This window comes from Anarrhichthys ocellatus, unplaced genomic scaffold (assembly GCF_004355925.1).
Source record: "Anarrhichthys ocellatus isolate YVR2014 unplaced genomic scaffold, GSC_Weel_1.0 scaffold40, whole genome shotgun sequence".
Taxonomy (NCBI): Eukaryota; Metazoa; Chordata; class Actinopteri; order Perciformes; family Anarhichadidae; genus Anarrhichthys; species Anarrhichthys ocellatus.
The window spans coordinates 3,072,052-3,091,751 of record NW_022280070.1 but is presented as its reverse complement, the minus strand read 5'-3'; the positions used below and the strand labels follow the sequence as shown (position 1 = coordinate 3,091,751).

The 19,700-nt window shown below is 39.0% G+C and overlaps 3 protein-coding genes across 3 annotated transcripts; 2 read left to right on the top strand and 1 right to left on the bottom strand.

The window, feature by feature from the left end:
- The first annotated feature begins 88 nt into the window (after positions 1–88).
- stxbp2 (syntaxin binding protein 2) lies at positions 89–10,409 on the top strand. The gene is made up of 19 exons (XM_031867969.1): positions 89–174; positions 2,735–2,784; positions 2,861–2,942; positions 3,392–3,468; positions 3,573–3,648; positions 3,846–3,949; positions 4,385–4,533; positions 4,616–4,700; positions 5,272–5,402; positions 5,524–5,631; positions 5,853–5,910; positions 6,025–6,090; positions 6,471–6,551; positions 7,674–7,815; positions 8,009–8,115; positions 8,202–8,300; positions 8,397–8,482; positions 9,463–9,623; positions 9,726–10,409. Exons 1-19 carry the CDS (start codon positions 138–140, stop codon positions 9,803–9,805), a joined length of 1,779 nt encoding a protein of 592 aa, XP_031723829.1. The 5' UTR covers positions 89–137; the 3' UTR covers positions 9,806–10,409.
- A 2,437-nt stretch (positions 10,410–12,846) lies between these two features.
- Positions 12,847–16,082, top strand: LOC116394505 (uncharacterized). The gene is made up of 9 exons (XM_031867631.1): positions 12,847–12,887; positions 13,581–13,757; positions 13,918–14,062; positions 14,183–14,358; positions 14,490–14,651; positions 14,929–15,079; positions 15,165–15,316; positions 15,657–15,839; positions 16,044–16,082. Exons 1-9 carry the CDS (start codon positions 12,870–12,872, stop codon positions 16,080–16,082), a joined length of 1,203 nt encoding a protein of 400 aa, XP_031723491.1. The 5' UTR covers positions 12,847–12,869.
- A 1,428-nt stretch (positions 16,083–17,510) lies between these two features.
- On the bottom strand, positions 17,511–18,554 carry LOC116394504 (myosin-7-like). The gene is made up of 5 exons (XM_031867630.1): positions 18,549–18,554; positions 18,367–18,458; positions 18,146–18,263; positions 17,919–18,050; positions 17,511–17,531 (listed from the first exon to the last, which is right to left on the bottom strand). Exons 1-5 carry the CDS (start codon positions 18,552–18,554, stop codon positions 17,511–17,513), a joined length of 369 nt encoding a protein of 122 aa, XP_031723490.1.
- Between the last annotated feature and the right edge of the window lie 1,146 nt (positions 18,555–19,700).

Here is a 19,700-nt window from a genome sequence, read left to right as displayed (position 1 = left end):
GTATGAGTCGTGTTCATGCAATAGTAGTATGAGGCAATAGAGGGCAACATTTCACTGTTAAAGCCTGTGTGCTCGACTCATACAGGCTTTAACAACAAGGAAGTGACCGACTAACGAGCCAACAGGTTGCTGTCAAGATGGCACCGAGTGGGCTGAAGGCGGTAGTTGGAGAAAGTAAGTTATACATTCGTTTAATCGCTGTATTCACTTTCAGAAGTTTATTACAAATAAAATACACAGGTTGTTAATTTTGTACTCGAAGGAGCTCGATGAATTGACGCTAAACCTTTATCAGAAGCACTGCTGGTCGAGCTCAGGTTCTTCCTGTTCCAGTCACAATTTAAAATGCTAACACTACCCGAGGACATAATGTCATCGGTAACCAAGTCATTGATACACATTTGTATTGTGTTGCGAGTGTTGGTAACACCATTAGCCGAGGAGAAAGGGTGGTTTGTTGTTGGGCGGTTGTACACATCGACGGCTTCAGTGACTGACGGTGTTGTGACCATTGTCGTGTTGGTCCTAAATATGAGCTACCATTAGCTGCTGAACCCAAAGAGGAAGTCCGGTAACTTCACTTGAGAAGGACTAACGTTAAATCAGCCGTAACAAATCGTGTTGTACGTCATTAATACAATGTGAACTGTTGTTACAAAAAAGTTTTTAAAGTAAATTATATTTCAATATTAACTTATTTCGTTTTTACAAAAAGCCTAACCATTTCAATGACGTCATAGAATCAATTGTGCTTAAAGCATCTCTTAAATCTTGATATAATAATGATTAATGAATACATTTCGTATTCGCAAATCAAAGATAAATAGCATCATGTAATGGTAATGGCTATTTAATATTATATACGTTTATACATCATAAGTATTTGCATTGAGGGGTTCAGTTGTTCGAAAGAACTTGTAATGTTTAAAGGCAAATTTATTTATACTCTGACGCAACCTTTTCATTATGTCAGAGGGAGGAGTGTAGTGTGAACAAACCTGTCTCAAATTGCTCTAGTAATACAAGTAACTCTGACCCCAGGACTCATAGATCAGACTAACAATGACTTGCTATTTGTTTATTCTAGGCCTATTTATAACTGAGTTTTTAATTGCAACTGATTTGAATATAAAACGCATGTTTGTGATGCTGGGCCTGGGCTTAGGAAATCTGCAACCGTTGCTATAGTGGTGGCATGGTGACCGGTCTTATGAGCTTGATCTAATCCTTGGAAATATTGTTGTCCACACAAGTTAAGCTAAGCTGCAGGCCGTCTTCCTTGCCACTTTCCATTGTCACTATAATGCCAATTAATATAAGTCACCGCAAGTCATAAACTCAAAAATAACAGCATTCTGTAAGAGGCAAGACGGGCTGATGCCTGGCAACTATGCATGCAGATATCTTGCTACATTGTAAAGAGCAACAAATATATAGGCTTAGATTAAGACTGCTAAAATGGTTTGATGTTCTGCTTTGAGGTGGAAGGCCCCAGCTTCAAGTAGTCATCTTTTCCAGTTGGCTGTTTGGAAATGGGTTGGGCATGACACGACCTTTTGTCAGTGATTAATTTTCCTCGTGGTCCTGGCAGACAGTTCTACGTTGTTAAAAGTAAATTGGTACAAACTAGATTATAGTTTTGCCTATCTAAGCAAACAAATATACATCCAGTATCCACTGAAATATCCAGAACCCTCACCAATCTATTCGTGGAAACAATTCATAGCGTAGTGATGACAATGATCTTTAACGTAGGTGTAGTGTAATAATGTTTCTTTTTTTTTATAATGAATTGCTGAATTAACCAGCCCATTATCACATCAATTAGCAAGTGGAAAAGATGTGGTGATAAGACTTGGCCTTTAAGAATCAATCATATGTCTTAGGGAGTCAGAGGTGGGTTTATAATGAGGTTAGACTAGTAAGTAGAGTGATGAACATGATATCACATCGATGTAGTTCTTCATTTTTCTATTTTATTCCCACACCGTCCTCCCTTCTGTGCACTATTAAAGGGAGGAAATGTTAAGCCACCCAGATCCTGGTGAACATATGATGGCCTAAAACAATAGCCACACTAACGACTAATGGATTTTGTTTTGTGGAATAGCACCTTTGCGCTGTATGTTTTATTTCAGAGCATTTTGGGTAAGATGACCCACTGTCACAATAAAACACTGCACTAGACCCTCACACTTGGTTTCACGGGGAGTGCCACACCTCAGCTGTTGTGCCTATGAAGTCACTGGAACAACTATGCTTTTGTCTGATCTTCGTACACTGTAATCGCAACAATATCGCATAAGGAAGTTGCACCACAATTTGGTAAATACAAGTACTAAATATGAGGTTGGTTCCTGGTTAAGAGAGTTTTAGACGCACACAGCCGACCTTTAACCCTTTGCATTGGCTTAATATAAGAAATGTCACGTTTCAAATTGATATTTGACTTGCTCTTGAATCTCCTTACAGTGACTGTAGGCAGAAAAGACAACAAAATGAAATTGTAAAAATTATAAATGGATGCTGTAACAAAAAGGGGAGTCAATGCAAATTATAGGCATCACATAAATGATTATTATGGTGTTATGTTAGTTCTGGTTCACAAACCGCATTGCCAGATATTTCCATATTGGAGTCGTTGCTAAAATTCACGTAAACCTTTTTTGTGCGGCGCAAGAAATGTTTCCAAATTATAGATTGTTCTGTAACCATCCATTTAATTCTTCTACAGAAATCCTCAGTGGGGTCATAAAGAGCGTAAAGAAGGATGGAGAATGGAAGGTAACAGTTGCTCAATAGGAATGAAGAAGATCTTGTCACACTGAATTTCTAACCTGTTTATCTCGTGTTTCTCCAGGTTCTCATCGTGGATCACATGAGCATGCGGATTCTGTCCTCTTGTTGCAAGATGTCAGACATCTTGGCAGAGGGCGTGACCAGTAAGTATGCGGATAATTAACGGTCTTGCATCCTGTGGATCAGTCGCAAACACGAGGGTTCAAACTTTAAAGAAAAAAAAGAATGGATGTCAGTACACTTTCTTCAGGCGTTGCTTTATTTATGCCAACCTCTTCAAACTGTCATAGAGCAATCGGGGGATATTTATAGCCGTCCTGTCACATACTAATGGATGGCCAAAGTATTTCTTAAGTTATAAATGTCCACTGTCTCCAGTGCATGAATGGTCACTGATTTATTTGATAAAAAACTTTCACCAGCCTTATTAAAAGAATCAGCTGATGTGTGGATTTCTCATGGGAGATTGATATGCCAACACTCACTGATTTGTTTTTTTCCTTTTACAAGGTGATGTTTTATTTGCAGTTGCATATTGATCAAGTGAGACTGTTTAGATTGAATTAAAAATCCTCTGTTTTATCCTTTTCAGTTGTGGAGGACATCAATAAACGCAGGGAGCCCATCTCTAGCTTGGAGGCCATTTATCTGATTTCCCCCGTGGAGAAGGTCAGCTGTTCTTCCTCAGAGTTCCCTCAACAAGATCTTCTTGTGTTCATTGTGATCTTTCTCACTATCCTAAAATTTTAAACAAAATTTGTTTTCAATTACAGTCGGTTCGTGCTCTCATTAATGACTTCAAAGACGCTGCCTTTACTTACAAAGCAGCACACATCTTCTTCACCGATAGTAAGTTTGTCTGTGTACTGTGTGTATTTCCATCATTGATTTCACGATGAAAAACAACTTAAACCTGTGGGAACCATATTTATTGATCAGCTATTTTCAAAAGTACTGTGCAAAACATTTAAAGTTTCAAGATATACTGAATACTTGCATTACCGTATTGCCGTTTCTAAGTTATTTATTGATGTTTGCTTCCATAGCTTGTCCAGATGCTCTCTTTGCCGAGATTGGGAGATCCAGAGTCTCCAAGGTTGTCAAGACTTTAAAAGAGATCAATGTTGCTTTCCTGCCGTATGAGTCTCAGGTAGGAATGATCCCCTCTTTACTTGATTCTTTTGGCCACATTGTTCTTCAATCACTTTTGTTTTACTTGTGTTTTAGTGACTGACAGCTCCTGAGGAAATGATCTGGCTCGCTGCTAAATGCTAAATCCATGTTGTTCAACAGCGTGTCACCAGTGTTTTCTGTGTGATGTTTGGTGGGTTATACCACCAGGGTTGATTTTTGACTGCTAGCATACAGCGGGTTTATCAGAGCGTTTTTTACGAGTTAAGAGTGAAACAAACGAGTAAACGCTCCTTTAGAGCTGAGGGTGTATTACTAAGAGTGACACATTTCATCATTTCCTCATTTTGTTCCATTGGTAATGTAAAAAAATATATATATTGCAGCTTGATTGTTGTAAACATAAATGATGTGGTTAAATTGAGGCTAACCTCAACCCCTCTCACCCCTGCAGGTATTCTCCCTGGATGATCCAAACTCCTTGTACTCCTTCTACAGTTCTGAGCCAAATGAAAAAAAAGACAAAATGCTGGAAAGTCTGGCCGAGCAGATCGCGACCCTGTGTGATACACTGAAGGAGTACCCTGCAATCCGTTACCGCAAGTATGAAAACCTCTCACAAAAGTCAACTAAAAGTAACTTTTCACAGAATTTTGCTGATTCAGTTGTTTGTATCTCTCTTAAGGGGACCAGAGGAGAATGCCAGACTGGCTGATGAGGTCCACCAGCGCCTCACTGCTCACAAAGCTGACAACCCAAGCATGGGGGAGGTTAGGAACTACTTCCATCGCCAGGCACAACAATTCTTATGTGCTCTACTGTATTATTAGAATTCTTGCATTCTAAATTCTTAAGCTGCTTTTTTTTCCCCTGCTAAACCATCTTTTATGCATCAGAGAATAGACTTCCTTTGGGATTCGGCAGCTCTTCACCTTCACAGGCTGAGGACGTTTTAATGGTTTCTTTGGTTTCTTGGTTTTAATTCCTGTGTTTTTCTCACGCCTTGCTGGACCTTTTCCCTTTTTTTCCTTCTCCTTTTCTGTTTTCTTAGCTGACAATTCCTTAATCCTGAGATGGGTCTTAACAGGCATGTATTTCTGTTTTCTTTTTGCCCCCATACATCTGAAGTGCATAACAATGGCTGTGCTGTGTAAGCGTTCTCTTTTCTAACTCGTATTGATAAAAGCTGACAAGACTTTTGCTGCATGACGGAGTTACAAAAAGATAATGAAGGGCCATATCTTTCATGCATATTGTCGACTAGATCCTCCTTTATTATGTATTTGTGCATTAAATCTTTGGTTTGTCTTAATTTATATCTCTTCTGTTCATTGGTTTTAGGGTCCAGATAAGGCGCGATCCCAGCTACTGATTGTTGATCGTGGGTTTGATCCCATCTCGCCTATCCTGCATGAGTTGACCTTCCAGGCAATGGCCCACGACTTGCTAGATATCAAACAGGATATCTACACGTGAGTGAGCATCGTATTAAATACAGACTGCTGATCATTTGCTTCTCCAGATCACTGTGCTGTCTTGGGGCGAACTGTTTCTCCGTAGCCAATCGTGTTGTATGCGTGTACTTGTTTTCAGTTATCAGTCAACCGGCATTGGGAATTCAAATGACAGAGAAGTGTTATTGGACGAAGATGACGAGCTCTGGGTTCAGCTCAGACATATGCACATCGCTGATGTCACTAAGTAAGTCTGTCACAACTAGATTAAAGTATCTCTCGTGTCACTGTCATCCTTCCCAACAGGCTCTGGTCATTGCTTTCTCCTGGTTTTATGTTACAACTGAAAACGCACGCTTTGCTTTCCGAAAAGTTAGAAATTGTACACTATACTATGCCAATAAATGAAAGTTAAGTTAAACAGTAGCGTCATATTTGACTAATCATTTTCAAAACCCGTTGTTGCAGGAAAGTGACGGAGCTTCTTCGCACCTTTTGCCAGAGCAAGAGAATGTGCACCGACAATGTGAGTGCTCATGCAGTTCTCGTTTTGGTTCAGTTCTTATTACAGATGTGTATGATGAAGACAACTTTTATGTTATAATGCCATTTTTAATAAAAAAAATGTTTTGCATCCCAGGCCAACATAAAAGATCTCTCTCAGATGTTAAAGAAGATGCCCCAGTACCAAAAGGAGCTGAGCATGGTGAGTGGGATGAAGATAAACTCGTCACTAGTAATATTATCATCTAATGATCATGTTTCTATTGTAAAGCGAGTACTCTGTACTGTACTGTAAGGATTTTGTACATATTGTATTAGGACACACTTCTGACTAAATTTAACAGTTAGTTTAAACAAGTCCAAACTTAAATGTTGCCCACGTTGTAGTTCATTTGCCCAAACATTGACGGTCCATCATGTCAAGAATCTCTGGAGTAGCTCCAGAAAGTCTCCCATCAGAGTTGTCCGTCTTGCCCGTAGCTTTAAGAAAAATCTTTTATAGGTTTTATATATCATGCGATGATTTTATTATAACCACACATTTGTGAATTCACAATAATCCTAATTCATTTTCATTCACAGTACTCTACTCACTTGCACCTAGCCGAAGCGTGTATGAAGACGTTCAAGGCCTCTCTTGATAAGCTTTGTGAAGTGGAACAGGTCGGTAATCTTTTGGGTGTCCGATTGGAATTAAATTTGATGTTTTCACTTTTACTGTAAAGGTCAAGTTTAATATTCTTGGAATTTGTATTCTCATGCGCTGTTGTTGGCAAAACAACCCGTCAATCTGTAGTTTTTATATCACAGGGGATCAACTAAGGGTCTCACTCACTCCCCACGCAAAGTGACCTCGACATTATGGCGTCTTTATTTATAGCTCCACTGGTCTTGTGATATTTAATGTAGAATCGTAATGGTGCATAAGAAGCGTGGGACCGGACGTCAACATCCATATATATCTGCAGAAGAAGCTGTTACTGTAAAGGCATTTAATAACACATGCACTACTTAGTAATGTGGAAATCCCTCCATCAACATGAGCCTTGGGATAAAGCCACGGTCCAGACCAGTGCCAAGCCCCAGTGTGCCATTTGTATAAGCCAGCCCTGCTTTGTCTCTCTGAGGGGGATGCATTCTGCCACATTTAGTCCGGTATCAGATGAGTCCAAAGCACACAGGAAATGTTAAGCGATGCATGGTTGTGGCATTATCACATGCAAGTGTTAATGGGGCCCTTTTCATAGAGTGAATCCCTCAACTGCACTAATGGAGTGTCGGCATGTCTGAAAGCTGCCTCTTTAATCCAATGGGCATGTTTTGGCTCAAAGATGGACCGTGTGATCCAACCAGCAACAGCCCCTTGTCAGCTGCCATTTGTTTTAGTGCTCCACATTGTTTGGGCAACCCAATACAGATGTCTGTGTGCAGCGTTGTAACCAAAACAATGTGCTCTATTTTTTTTATGTGCTCTTGTAGCCGCTCTCTAGGTTCAGTTGCTCGCAAAATGTTTCATTATTGATTGCCGTTAACGAGGCTTTGCCCAAATTCGTTTTATGGGAGGTCACACAGTGCCTCGGATAAGAATAAAAGCAATAGTGCTCGGACCCTTTCACTAAAGTTAAAACCATAGTATTGCAATGAAAGGGAGAGAAAAAGATATTGAAAAAGATTCAAAGGTTAGTCCTCCTCCTGTGTCAGCTGCCCTGTGAGTCGTCTGTCAGCTGACAGTTGTAATTGAGGTTGTAGTAGAAGTTAATGTTTAAACACGGGAGTCTTCCACAGGACCTGGCAATGGGAGCAAACGAAGAAGGGGAGCCTCTAAAGGATGCCATGAAGAACATTGTTCCTGTGCTCCTCAACAATGAAGTTGAGGCCTATGACAAAATCCGCATCATACTGCTGTACATATTCCACAAGAAAAAAGGTGCGACTTTGTCAAAACTCTTCCTATTTTAACGAATACGTTTCAAACCCTACATTTCTTTGTGCACAAAAAGCATTCTTGTGTGCGACTGTTATTTAGAAGAGTTAACGTGATCAAAGTTGTGAAGTGATGAGCAGAGAAGTAAGTGGTGTCATTGCCTTCACCATTGTAACATATCTGGTTATCCGTGTAGGCATCGGGGAGGAGAACCTTGCCAAGCTCATCCAGCATGCAAACATACAGGCCGACAGCAACATCATCACCAACCTGCAGAACCTGGGCTGCAACATTATAGCTGGGGTAGATGTCTTTAATGCAGTGTGGTTGCGGTTTTCAAATATCATTTCCCCTTCAGTGTTTGTTACATGCGTCATGTTGTTTGTCAGGGCCGCAATGCTGGGAAAACACTGCCAGAGCGCAAGGACCGCACGGAGAGCACCTACCAGCTCTCTAGATGGGTTCCCTTCATCAAAGACGTCATGGAGGTACTAAAGCCCAAATCACGTGTCTGATGTTGCCGGCACACCTGCTACGTTTTGCCCTCAGATTTTTTTCACACTATCTGTGTTTCTGTAACGCAGAATGCCATCGATGACAAACTGGACCGAAAGCTGTGGCCATTCATCTCTGACCCTGCTCCCATCAACACAACTCAGACAGCAATCAGGTAGGTGCTGCTGGAAACAGATATGAGCTGGACGTTGTTACTTTATTCCAATTCACAATGAACGTAAATAAATAATTGGTTAATGAGTAATGAAACAAAAACATTTTGAAATGTGCCCTTTTGTTCTTATGATCCAAGGTAATACTCGTTCATTAGTTTAGTTCAGTTTATTATTTTGCTTTGTGGGTCTCTGTTCCTGTCATTTCTCACTCGAGGATAAACTTCCAAGAATTTGGTGGTCAAAGGTCTCTGTGACCTCTGGGCCGTGATTGTGCTTTTTAAAGCAGCAACAACAACGATATTAACTGGGGTAGCAGACAGATTAATGTTGTCAAATCAAAGCTTTTATCCCTGTAACTGAGTTAAAGCCAAGCTTGTGATGAAGTGAATCAAGGACAACAATAAATTAAGCCAGTTTTGCTTTGAATACTTTATAATCCCTCCAGGCAATTTTTATCTGGATTCACTTATAATCTGCATAAAGCACAATGCTTGTCCTCTTCCTTTTTAGCAAAGTGCAGAATTAAAACAGAGTAGTCAATAATGTTAATGCTATATATAACCGGACATGACCATTGAAAAAGAGGTTAATTTGATCTTTTTATTACACTATCAAACTCGTTAGCAGAGGTAGGAAGCAAAGCATCACAATAACACACACATGCAGTACTTATTCCTTTCACATCCTCCGCTGATTTTAAATAATGAGCCTTTTGCTTCCAGACTGGAAGAAGTTGTGTGGTCTGACATGCTGCCTTTAGGACTTATTAATTTATAAGATTTTCACACGTATTTACCAGAGCCAATTTCATGTGAATACTGTATAAAAGAAAAGCATTGCATACTATTGAAGTACTTGCTATTATTCAAATTGGGTATGATCATCGATGGATCATTTCCGTGTAATGAAACTGGCTGCTTAGCCCGTAGTTTTAGTAAAGTTACTTGTTGCTCATCTATTGTTTTAATTCCTTTTACAGCAGTGCACGTTTTGGACAGTGGCACAAAAATAAATCTCCAACAGAATATCGCTCCGGCCCTCGACTTATTATATTCGTGATTGGTGGGCTGTCGCATTCAGAGATGCGCTCCGCCTACGAAGTTACTCGAGCCACCGATGGGAAATGGGAAGTGCTGATTGGTAAGCGATCGCTGTCGAGCAGGCAAAAATTTTTGTCCCAAAAAATGCAGCGTTCAAGAAGTTTTGCCTCTTTTATTAAACATATTACTTTTTCCTTGACAGGGTCTTCTCACATCCTGACTCCTACTAGCTTCCTTAATGACCTGAAGAGTCTGGACCAAGTTCCTAATCCTGACTGTTAGATGGTGAGATCCTGAACAGGGTAGAGCACACTGGAAGAAGGGTTCAGTCTTTCATTTGAGATGATTGGTTGCTGGTCTTCTGTCACAGCATCTCTGTTGTCTGCAGTGAAACGTGAGGAGAAAATCTTAGATGTAGCCACGGAAGGAAACATTTGTGATTCTTTATTTTGTTTTAGAATGATCTTTTTATTGTTTGTTGTGAATTGGGCTCTGTATACTGTGATTGAAATTGTATTAAAATATTGCATGAGACATTAATAATATCTTGATTATTTTACTATTCTCATTGAAATTGTTATTTTTGTTACTACAATATATATTAGATTTTCCTTATTTTGTACTTAAAAATGTCGTCATTCCCTTAAAACTGGATCATCTCACAATACAAATCGTATCAAGTCTAATGTCGATGTATATAAGCCAATAGAAGTATGTAACATATATATATTCAGTGACATTAAGTATGGAATACTTTTTTTTTTTTTTCTTTTCTTTTTGCACAGTTACCATCTGCTTTAATATATTGCTTGGAACAAGTGTGGTGGGTGTTTGTTTCTTCGTTGTTAAAAATTAGTAATAAAAGAAACTTGATATTCACTTGAAATAGTGTCTTGTGCATAGTGTTCCAGTGGAAGTTCAGTCAGCATACATTTAAAAATGATCTCAACTCATGGTCCACTTTAAAGCTTTGTCCCACATGCTGATCCCAAAGTGAAAAATAAACTTCCATGCTCAGAATCGTTTTAAATCATTGTGGACGTCTCTTGACTTCGCTATTAAACCACCTCTAACATGCTATCCTAATATCCTTAACGTCCAGAGAATATACTCAAACCTCTCTAGTTTGAATATACTGTTTATATTATGTGGTCAATGTGGGCAGAACATTTTCAGTCCTCATAACTTATTTTTACAGCTTGGACCGATAAGTATTTTGACACTTTACGGTTCCGTTAATCACTCTACATGTTTAAAGTACAAGGTAATTTACCATTTGATCCTTTTCACCAGTATATCATACAGTATATGACTATTTTTTTTAAAGTATATTTGTATACAGGATTTGAGTTAGAAATGTTATTTTTATCGCAGTACCAGTTTTGTTAATCTCAATATCACAGCCTGGGAGTATGCCTATATGCAACATATATTTAAAATGTGGGGTTTAAGTATGGGGTTAGGTCAGAACGGAGAATATGTACACCTACTGGTGAAAAAGATCATCCCTCACCATGTTGAGGATTATGTTTTCATCTGGGATTACAGATGGTACTATTACGGTCAGGGCACTGGCTTGGGTATTAATGTCAATGGGTTAATACTCAGGACTTAACTCCTTTTAAAAGCTTTCCACCGAGCCTTATTCAGTACACATTTGGAGTAGCATCATTCAGGATCTTCATTTCCATTGCACATCAAATAGATACATTCATCACTTACTGCAAGTACTTTTGTGTAACTTTCTGTACTGTTTCACATTTCATCTTGTTTTCAGTAGGGGACACTTTCCCTTTTTTTTGTGTATTATTTTCTGTGATGGCAGCCGCTAAAGTGGATTCAAAATCAGAAGCTACCGACGCTGTGCAGGTAAGACCTTTGTAGCCAAACATTCATTCCTATGCCTGTAAGTTTGTGTACGTTTTGCCACTTCGCTTTGATGCCTTGTTGACTGATATTTTGGTTCTAATTGTATAGAATGGCATGAAGTATCTTATTACTTGTATACAGAGTGGTGTTTATTTATTGTAAGTGACCAAAAGAAGCAAACCTGTTAATGTTTATTCTTCTACATTGTATTTTATTTGTTTGCAATGTAAAATATTATAATTCATAACATTTTGATATTGCTTTCACATTTTGCATTGGTCACACTATTTGCTATTCCTTCTGCCTGATGTTCAACAGGAAGCCCCAGGACTTGATCAGATCCTCAACATAATGAGTTATTCACAGCGTGGGCGAATGGAAGAACAGCGTTGCTCCCTGAGTCCTGTTAAAACTGGACAAATTAAAACCACACCTGCAGGTTGGGACAGAAGACACAAAGATACTATTTGCATTGTACGTGTCCTTTTGTAGATTGTTAATTGTTTCACCCCTACTCCCCACAGGTTCAAAGTATGGGGGGAAACACCTTGATGAACTGCAAGTGTCATTGCCAGGGTTTAACTACCAGGTACTAGACTATAGGTTGTAAAGTGCTAGGTGCATGCACCTGCACAGCTGGTGGGATCAATAAATGACTGAAGTCTACCTCAAATGTGACTTGTTTTCTCAGGATCTGAGGAGTAATAACCATCACGGCTCTGCACCTCAGATTTCTGTGACAGAGAGTACTCCAGATAGAAACAGGAAGCATCTGCTGGTACCAGACAACCAATTACAGGTTCGCTCTGAGCATGACTGTACTACTTCTATGATAGTCTGTTCTGTCCCACTGTGTCATTCTTGTTGCTTTAATGATTGCAGTTTTTTTTCTCCTCTGGCCTCTTTGACAATGATATATGCATTATTGAATGTTGTTCATCCTTACTTTGGTCAAATCTTAATCTCACTGTATTTGCCCAATAGGAAGAATTACCTGATGTTAATGAAGAACAGAATTTCATGAATGTAATCAGCCATGGCCAGCGTGGACGCATGGACGACCAGCGCTGTTCCTTAGATCCTAGCAGGAGTGCTCCCTGCACACCCAAACACAGAAAGCCTGCGGCAAGTACCTCAAACACAGGTGAAAATTAAAACTGGCTGTATTCATCTCTGTGACCATTTCCAGAAGTGTGGTGCAATGTATGTAATTGCCTCTTACTTACCGTTTCTTCCCAACTGATCCAGTTTCAGACAAGTTGCATTTTTGTTTTTAAAGTTCTATATAGTTACTTAACTATTCCAGCTGTTTTCACATGTCATCTTCCCAGGTCTAGATTCTGAAATGTTGTTCAGCCTCTTGGCCAACACTCAGAGCCAACGGCTTGACGATCAGCGAGTGTCTCTTCCATCATTACCAGGATTAGGAAAGGAAAATGCCACATCGGCAGGAGGAGATTCAAACAACTTGTGTTACATGGTCTCTAAAGTCCAGGTTAGTAGTTCCCTTTATTAAAGAACTGAATATTTTACAGTTTTAACAGCAATTGATGAAAGTACCAAAATACTGTGGTGATGTTGGCTATGGCTTTAAATGTTGCACACATTTGAAATTAGATTGTGGACAAAATATTGCACAAATGGGATATAATCAGAATCAGAAATACTTTATTGATACCCGGGGGGAAATTGGTATGCTACAGTTGCTCTTATATATAAGCATAAAGAAATATAAGAAAAGTAGAAATAAAATAGAAAGGATGTATGTGTATACACAATGTATGTAGAGGATATAAGTAAATAATAAAGACAAGAAATAAGGAATGAGAAATATAATAAAATCTGTACAACTATATGCATGAGACACATACAATATACAACCACAATGTACCTCGTGAATCAAAAAATGCTAAGAAGTGGGATATAATAAATGTGCTCAATGCAAAAACTATAAATGGGAATTAGATATACATTTTTTATGTACAGTATACAGTATAGAACAGTTGAATTATTTTAAAATTTGTTGCAGATTTTTGCACAAAAAAGTAATACATTATTTTTGGGCTAAGTATGTTATGATCACATTCTTACATGAAGTCATTATTTGCTCAATGCTCTGTGGAACTCTATGTGTTAAAAGTGTGCCTCCTGAAAAGATGCTGAGACGTGCTGGTGTAATGCATTTCAGGGTTCCAGAATGGACGAGCAAAGGTGCTCTATACCTCAACTCCTAACCCCGGCAACCCAGTGTGCACCAAAAAAGGGTGCGTCTGGATCTGGTTCAGGCCCTCCACGTTCGGCCTCATTCAGCCCCGGCTCATACATAGAACGACTAAAGACTAAAGATAAAGCATCTCAAAAACAGGTATATGCTCAAGTCACTGCTATCATTTTTATCCCAGGAGGTAAATTACATTTATTTATGGAAACAATAATATCTGCAGTCTGAACACCCATTTGTTGTTTTGCAGATTATTTATTTACTCATCTAAATATGTACTGCACACTTTTTTTTTTCCATCTAGGCCTCGACTCCAGCTGAACAGGAAAACATTTTTTCCTTAATGAGTCATTTCCAGCGTGGGCGAATGGATGAGCAGCGATGTGTCTTAAATGTTAGTTCCCAGTCCACACCCAAATACAAACCCAGTCAGAGCACTGTGCCCAAAGGTTAGAATAATATGTTTGCTTTCCTGTTTTTATTCTTGCATTTAAGGTTTTTACAATGATAATTGAATTGATAACACATTTTACCTTAAAACTAATGCGTCTCTTTTTTCACTGTCCCAGGTCCGGATTCTGAAATGTTCTTCAGCCTGCTGTCCAACTCTCAGGGCCGACGGCTTGATGACCAGCGAGTCTCTCTTCCTTCGTTGCCAGGGATACAGAATGGAGGTACCACATCGACATCAACTGCTGCAGAGAAGGATGCAAGCTACTTGTGTTACATGGTCTCCAAAGTCCAGGTTGGTCCGATACACAGAACGGTGAAAAAAACATTGTGAAACCATTATGACAATAGTTTTTTGCAGGTGAAGAATATGTGCAACTGCTTTGATCCAACATTATAACAATGAATCCTATTTTTCTCCCACAGGGCTCAAGAATGGATGAACAGAGATGTTCAGCACCTCACATTTCCCAAAATCTGGGTACCCCATCTACTCACTGCAAAGAACATCCCAGTTCAGACACATCTAATAAACCTCCCCAAAAGTCTCCCTCCATAAACCGCGGCAAACCGGACCAACATGGGCAGGTGAGACGTCATGCTGCACAAAACACAGCTTATAGTTTTGCCAACACATCTACTCTCCTGTAATCGTATATATTCTCCAAAATAAGATGTTAAAATTACATCAGTGATGGTTAGGGAGGCTCCTCCTCCACAGTCTTTTGAAGAGAAAATGTACTTGTTTCATTTCGTCCTCTGATTTGTTTGTACAATTAATTTTTTCAGTGGCAGCCTCTATTTGCTAAGTTGTCTGTATGTTGTCCCACTTCTCATTGCCTTTCTTTCTTTAAACCTTTATTAGGAGACATCTGCTGACCAGGAGCAGTTCTTTAAAATGATGAGTCATGCACAAGGGCGACGTATGGAAGACCAACGTTGCTCTTTACAACCCGGCAGAAGTACACCTGCCACACCCACACACAATGGAAGCGCTTTAAATAGTAAACCCACAGGTCAGGAAAACACACGGGGAAAGGTCAAGTATGCGTTTTCTGTCTCTGAGATGTCACAGAAATAGCTCTCGTCTTTCTGTAACAGGTGCAGACGCTGACGCATTCTTCAAAATCATTGCCTCCAGTCAGGGACGACGGCTAGACGATCAGCGTGTTGCACTACATACCCTTCCAGGGATAAGTGGGAATGCTGAAAGAAGCAATGAAAATGGTAGAAATGCAAAGGCTGGAATCCCAGTAAGTTACACAACATTTATAATATTAGTCTTATAAACATAATGAATATTGCCAATTGTTGCTTAGTTCCTTGTCATTTTTATATCACACTCCCACATGATGTATGTCTGTCAGTTGAGTTAAAAAGATTTTGGAACATTTTAATATGGTTCTAAATTCCTGATGTGGAGCATTTTACTGTATTTGCATATCTGTATTTTATGTAAAGAAGGAAAGTATGTCGGCATGGAAATATTTGCTTAATTAACAGCCTCATACCCACAATTAATTATGATTCTATAAATCACAGCGGAGTACTTGACAGCTCAACTGCCTTTTGTTTTTATTTTTCTTCTGCAAGGCTTCTCCACTGCACATCCCCGTGTCTGAAAGTACACCAACAACATCAAGGAAGGACTGTTACAGACCTACCTCACCATCCCGAATGGCTTATGCAGAATCTGGCTCCCCCAGAGCCGTATCCAAATCTGCTTCATTTACCCTTGAGACAGAATATCAGAAAAAGCTAAATTCCCCAGCACAGGTGACTTGTTCATTCATATTCTTTTTTTATTTTAATACGCTAATATAAGGTCATATAAAGTAACGTCAGTAGACTGCATTACCAAAATGGTTCCTTCATGAGTTCAAATAAAGAACATCAAATTGTTGCAAGTGAAAAAATCAAACTTGTGTGAGCCCATAATTCGAAATACCACACCCATCCCCAGTTAAGTGTTTCCGTTAGGGTGGAAGTGATGCTCCTTTCTCAGATTCCCATGTGTGAGTTTTGCTGATAATGACAAATCTTGCTGCTTTAAGTGATTATTTTAAACTCTAGTCTTTGAACTGTTCTGCATTTGGCCACCAATGACTGAACAAAACAACTAAACATGCATCGCCGAACGACTTTGTATAGAACAATGACACGCTATTTCTTCACAGGTGACAGTGAGGGTGTCCATGAGCTTCGCACCAGAGCAGGTAAGCTGTGTCACCGCTTGTGTAGATTATGAGCTTTTTGCCTTCTATTGTCTATTAATTTCTTCATCTATGCTTATGTGTCAAAGGGTCAGAAGAATATCAACCAACCATGTGCGTTCCCAGAAGTCTTCCTCACTCTAGGAGCCCCTGGAGATAACCTTGTGATCCCTCTGAGCCCGGGACCTGGCAGGGCCCTGTCCTTCAACTTAAACCTTGTCCCAAAAGATGTCATGTCCAGGCACTGCTCTCCGAGCCATGCAAGTCCCAGAAAAGCCAACTCAAGGCCGTCATCTCCCACCCCACATGAACAGGGGAACATGACCAGCCCCATCAGTCAAGATGAAGACTGCTTCTCTCTGATTGAGAAGATTCATACAGCCCAGCTGCAGAAGGGTGTGGCTCAAGGCGGCCATGAATGGAAAGGGGATCCTGGAAAGGGGAGGGAAAAGGCAGTGCAAGGAAAGGGAAAGGGGGGTAGAAAGAAAGATAGGAAGGATGGTGGCAATAAACAATAGTCAGGTGCCACTTTGTACATTTTCTTTTGAGGAAAGCAACAGAGATGAATGTAAAGTGTCAGTAATTGGCTCGGAAAATAATTGATTGAACAATGTTTATAAAATTGTATCCGTAGTTTTCATTTTCCACACTAATTAGAAGCTCTCGCTGTAGTACAACTCAAGTTTATTGTTTTTATTTTCAGAACTGGGTCAGTTATTTGATAAGGCGTTTGATTTTCTTTTTTTCTTTTGCTGGTTAAATGTTACCTATGCATATACACATGGTCTATTTAGTTTCAAGCTTCGTGGTGTGGATAAGAAGCTTTGCTTTTTCAAATGTCAATGCAATGTATGCAGTTAAAGATAATGCTGTTTTATCTGCTTATCCAAAGAGAGAAATCGTAGGTAGGTTGAAATTAAACCCATTATTCTGCCAAACAATAAAAACAGAAATTAAACCTTGTTTACTCTTGATTAGTTGAATAATTCAGCCTAGAGCATACTTTTAACATTTTACAGAGATATTAGTTCACTACAATATCAGGCACTGTTTCCTGTAAATTATTTGTGTGTCTCAACTACACACGAAGACAAAGAGGTGTAACAAAGGGGTAAAAAGAAGACGGAACACTTGAGACATGTTTAACATTTATTGAAGATTTACAGAAGAAAATGATCAGGGGCTCATATTGTATGAACTCTGTTATTAAAATGCCTCAGCTCGGTCTTGTGTCTCATTCAGCAGAGTTACTTCCCTGAAAGTAAGAGAGAGAATTAGTTACTTGCGGCCAGTGTTTGTAGGACTGTATTAGCAATACAATAACATTCAGTATGTATTGATGGAAAAGGGCAAGCAATAAATATAAATATATATATATATATATGTATATGTATATATATATATATGTATATGTATATATATATATATGTATATGTATATATATGTATATGTATATGTATGTATATGTATATGTATATGTATATATATGTATATGTATATGTATATATATGTATATATATATATATATATATATGTGTGTGTGTGTGTGTGTGTATTTCACATTGGAATGTAAAATACTGGATATATAGAGGAAGAATATGCACATAGTTATAATATGATATAAAGAGAATGAAAAAGATACCTTTCCAGCATCACGGCTCTTGACTCTCAGCTTGTTGACCTGGGACTCAGCGATGTCAGCGCGCTCCTGAGCTTCCTCCAGCTCATGCTGGACCTTTCTCAGCCTGGACATGTGAGTGTTGGCCTGTTCCTCCTGTGAACGGTTTAAGAGTATTATTTAATTTAGTTGCTAATGGTGATAACATTCATTTCACTGCCCGATAAGGCAAATGAATATAGTTGACTCACAGCCTCCTCGGCTTGTCTCTTGTAAGCCTTGACTTTGAGCTGCAGCTTGTCCACCAGATGCTGAAGTCTGATCAAATTCTTCTTGTCCTCCTCAGTCTGTTCAGATACAGAATTGTCACTTATGGAGTGTTGAAGCAGAATCAAGTTTCTTTGGAAGAGGTATTTAGATGTTTACTTAAGTAAAAGTAGTAATAGTCTCAGTAATAGTCTCAGAATCTTACCTTGATGTACCACTTACAAAACGAGAGTCATTCCTCACAGTCTTGGCATTACCATGGGCCTCCAGCAGAGGGCTGGCTGCAATGAGTTGATCCTAAAGGGAGCTCAATAGAAAACTGTAGTTGTAAAAGCAAAACATCCAAAATAATTCCCTCTCACAAACAGTTTTGACAACTGATTTTACCTGCATTTTTGCCATCATTATAAAGTTTATAAAGTTTCAAGTTCAAGCATATGTACACATTTCAACACATTTTAACATTGTAACTTTGCCCAGTGAGAATGAACTGATGAACTTTTCAGCGATAGAAAAGATGTGGGTTGGAGCCTCGATCCTCTTCTTGCCTTTGTATGCTTCCACAACTACAGCATCATAGGAGTAGGTCTGCATTAGTAGAGGATGTAACATCTGCACATACAGATCTAAATGATCAATTTAATACTCATTCAAGCAAAGTAAAAACTTTAGTACCATGGTGGATGACGCTCTTCGGTTTGATCAGCTTTGGTGGGTTCCTGTGATGGATTCCTCTCGTCTTACAGTGATTGATAAATATGGAGTGAAAAGGTTTTGAGATTTTGAGAGACATTATAAAGTTCATCAGTAGCATCGCATAATAGTATGGTTCTATGTAGAGGGTCACCTACCTTTACTCCGTCTTTCTCAACTATGCCTTTGCCACCCAGTCTTTTGACAAGTTTGCCCTTGACATTCATTTCATCAGGATAAGTCACAAAGAAGGCAGATGGCAGATTCGGCATCAAATGGAGCAGTCTGGGCCTTGATCCTCTCCTCATGGTTTTCAGAGGTAAATAGCCGCAAGGCCATACTGCTCCATCTACTGTAACTATAAATATGAAAAATTCAAACATAAGTTATACATTATCCAGAGCCTGCAATTGACTCGTTTCTATTATTTTTGTTTTGAAGAATTTACCTTAACTGATCCAAACAGAAATTCACAGTTATCCTGTGTATGTCAAGATGCTACAACACAAGTTATAGGTAGACCAAGGTAAGTTTTGCATTACAACAATAAATTGAACATAAAAAAGACATAGTATGAAAACGGTCTAAGTTAAGCAAAGTAATTGTAAAGTGAAAAATTGAAGGAGCCTATTATTAATATTATTAGAGACAGTTTAGAACAGTTTGCTGCACCACCCGTCTTGGATGCCATTCAGTTGAAGCTGTTTTTTATACACTCAGCTTAAGTGTCCCACACAATTTGGTCAGGGAATGCTTGACCTTGGTGCTTAACAGTGATATGTTCACTACGTACTGTATAGATATTATAAAAATATAAATATCTTTTTAAGTTCTTTATAGTATTAC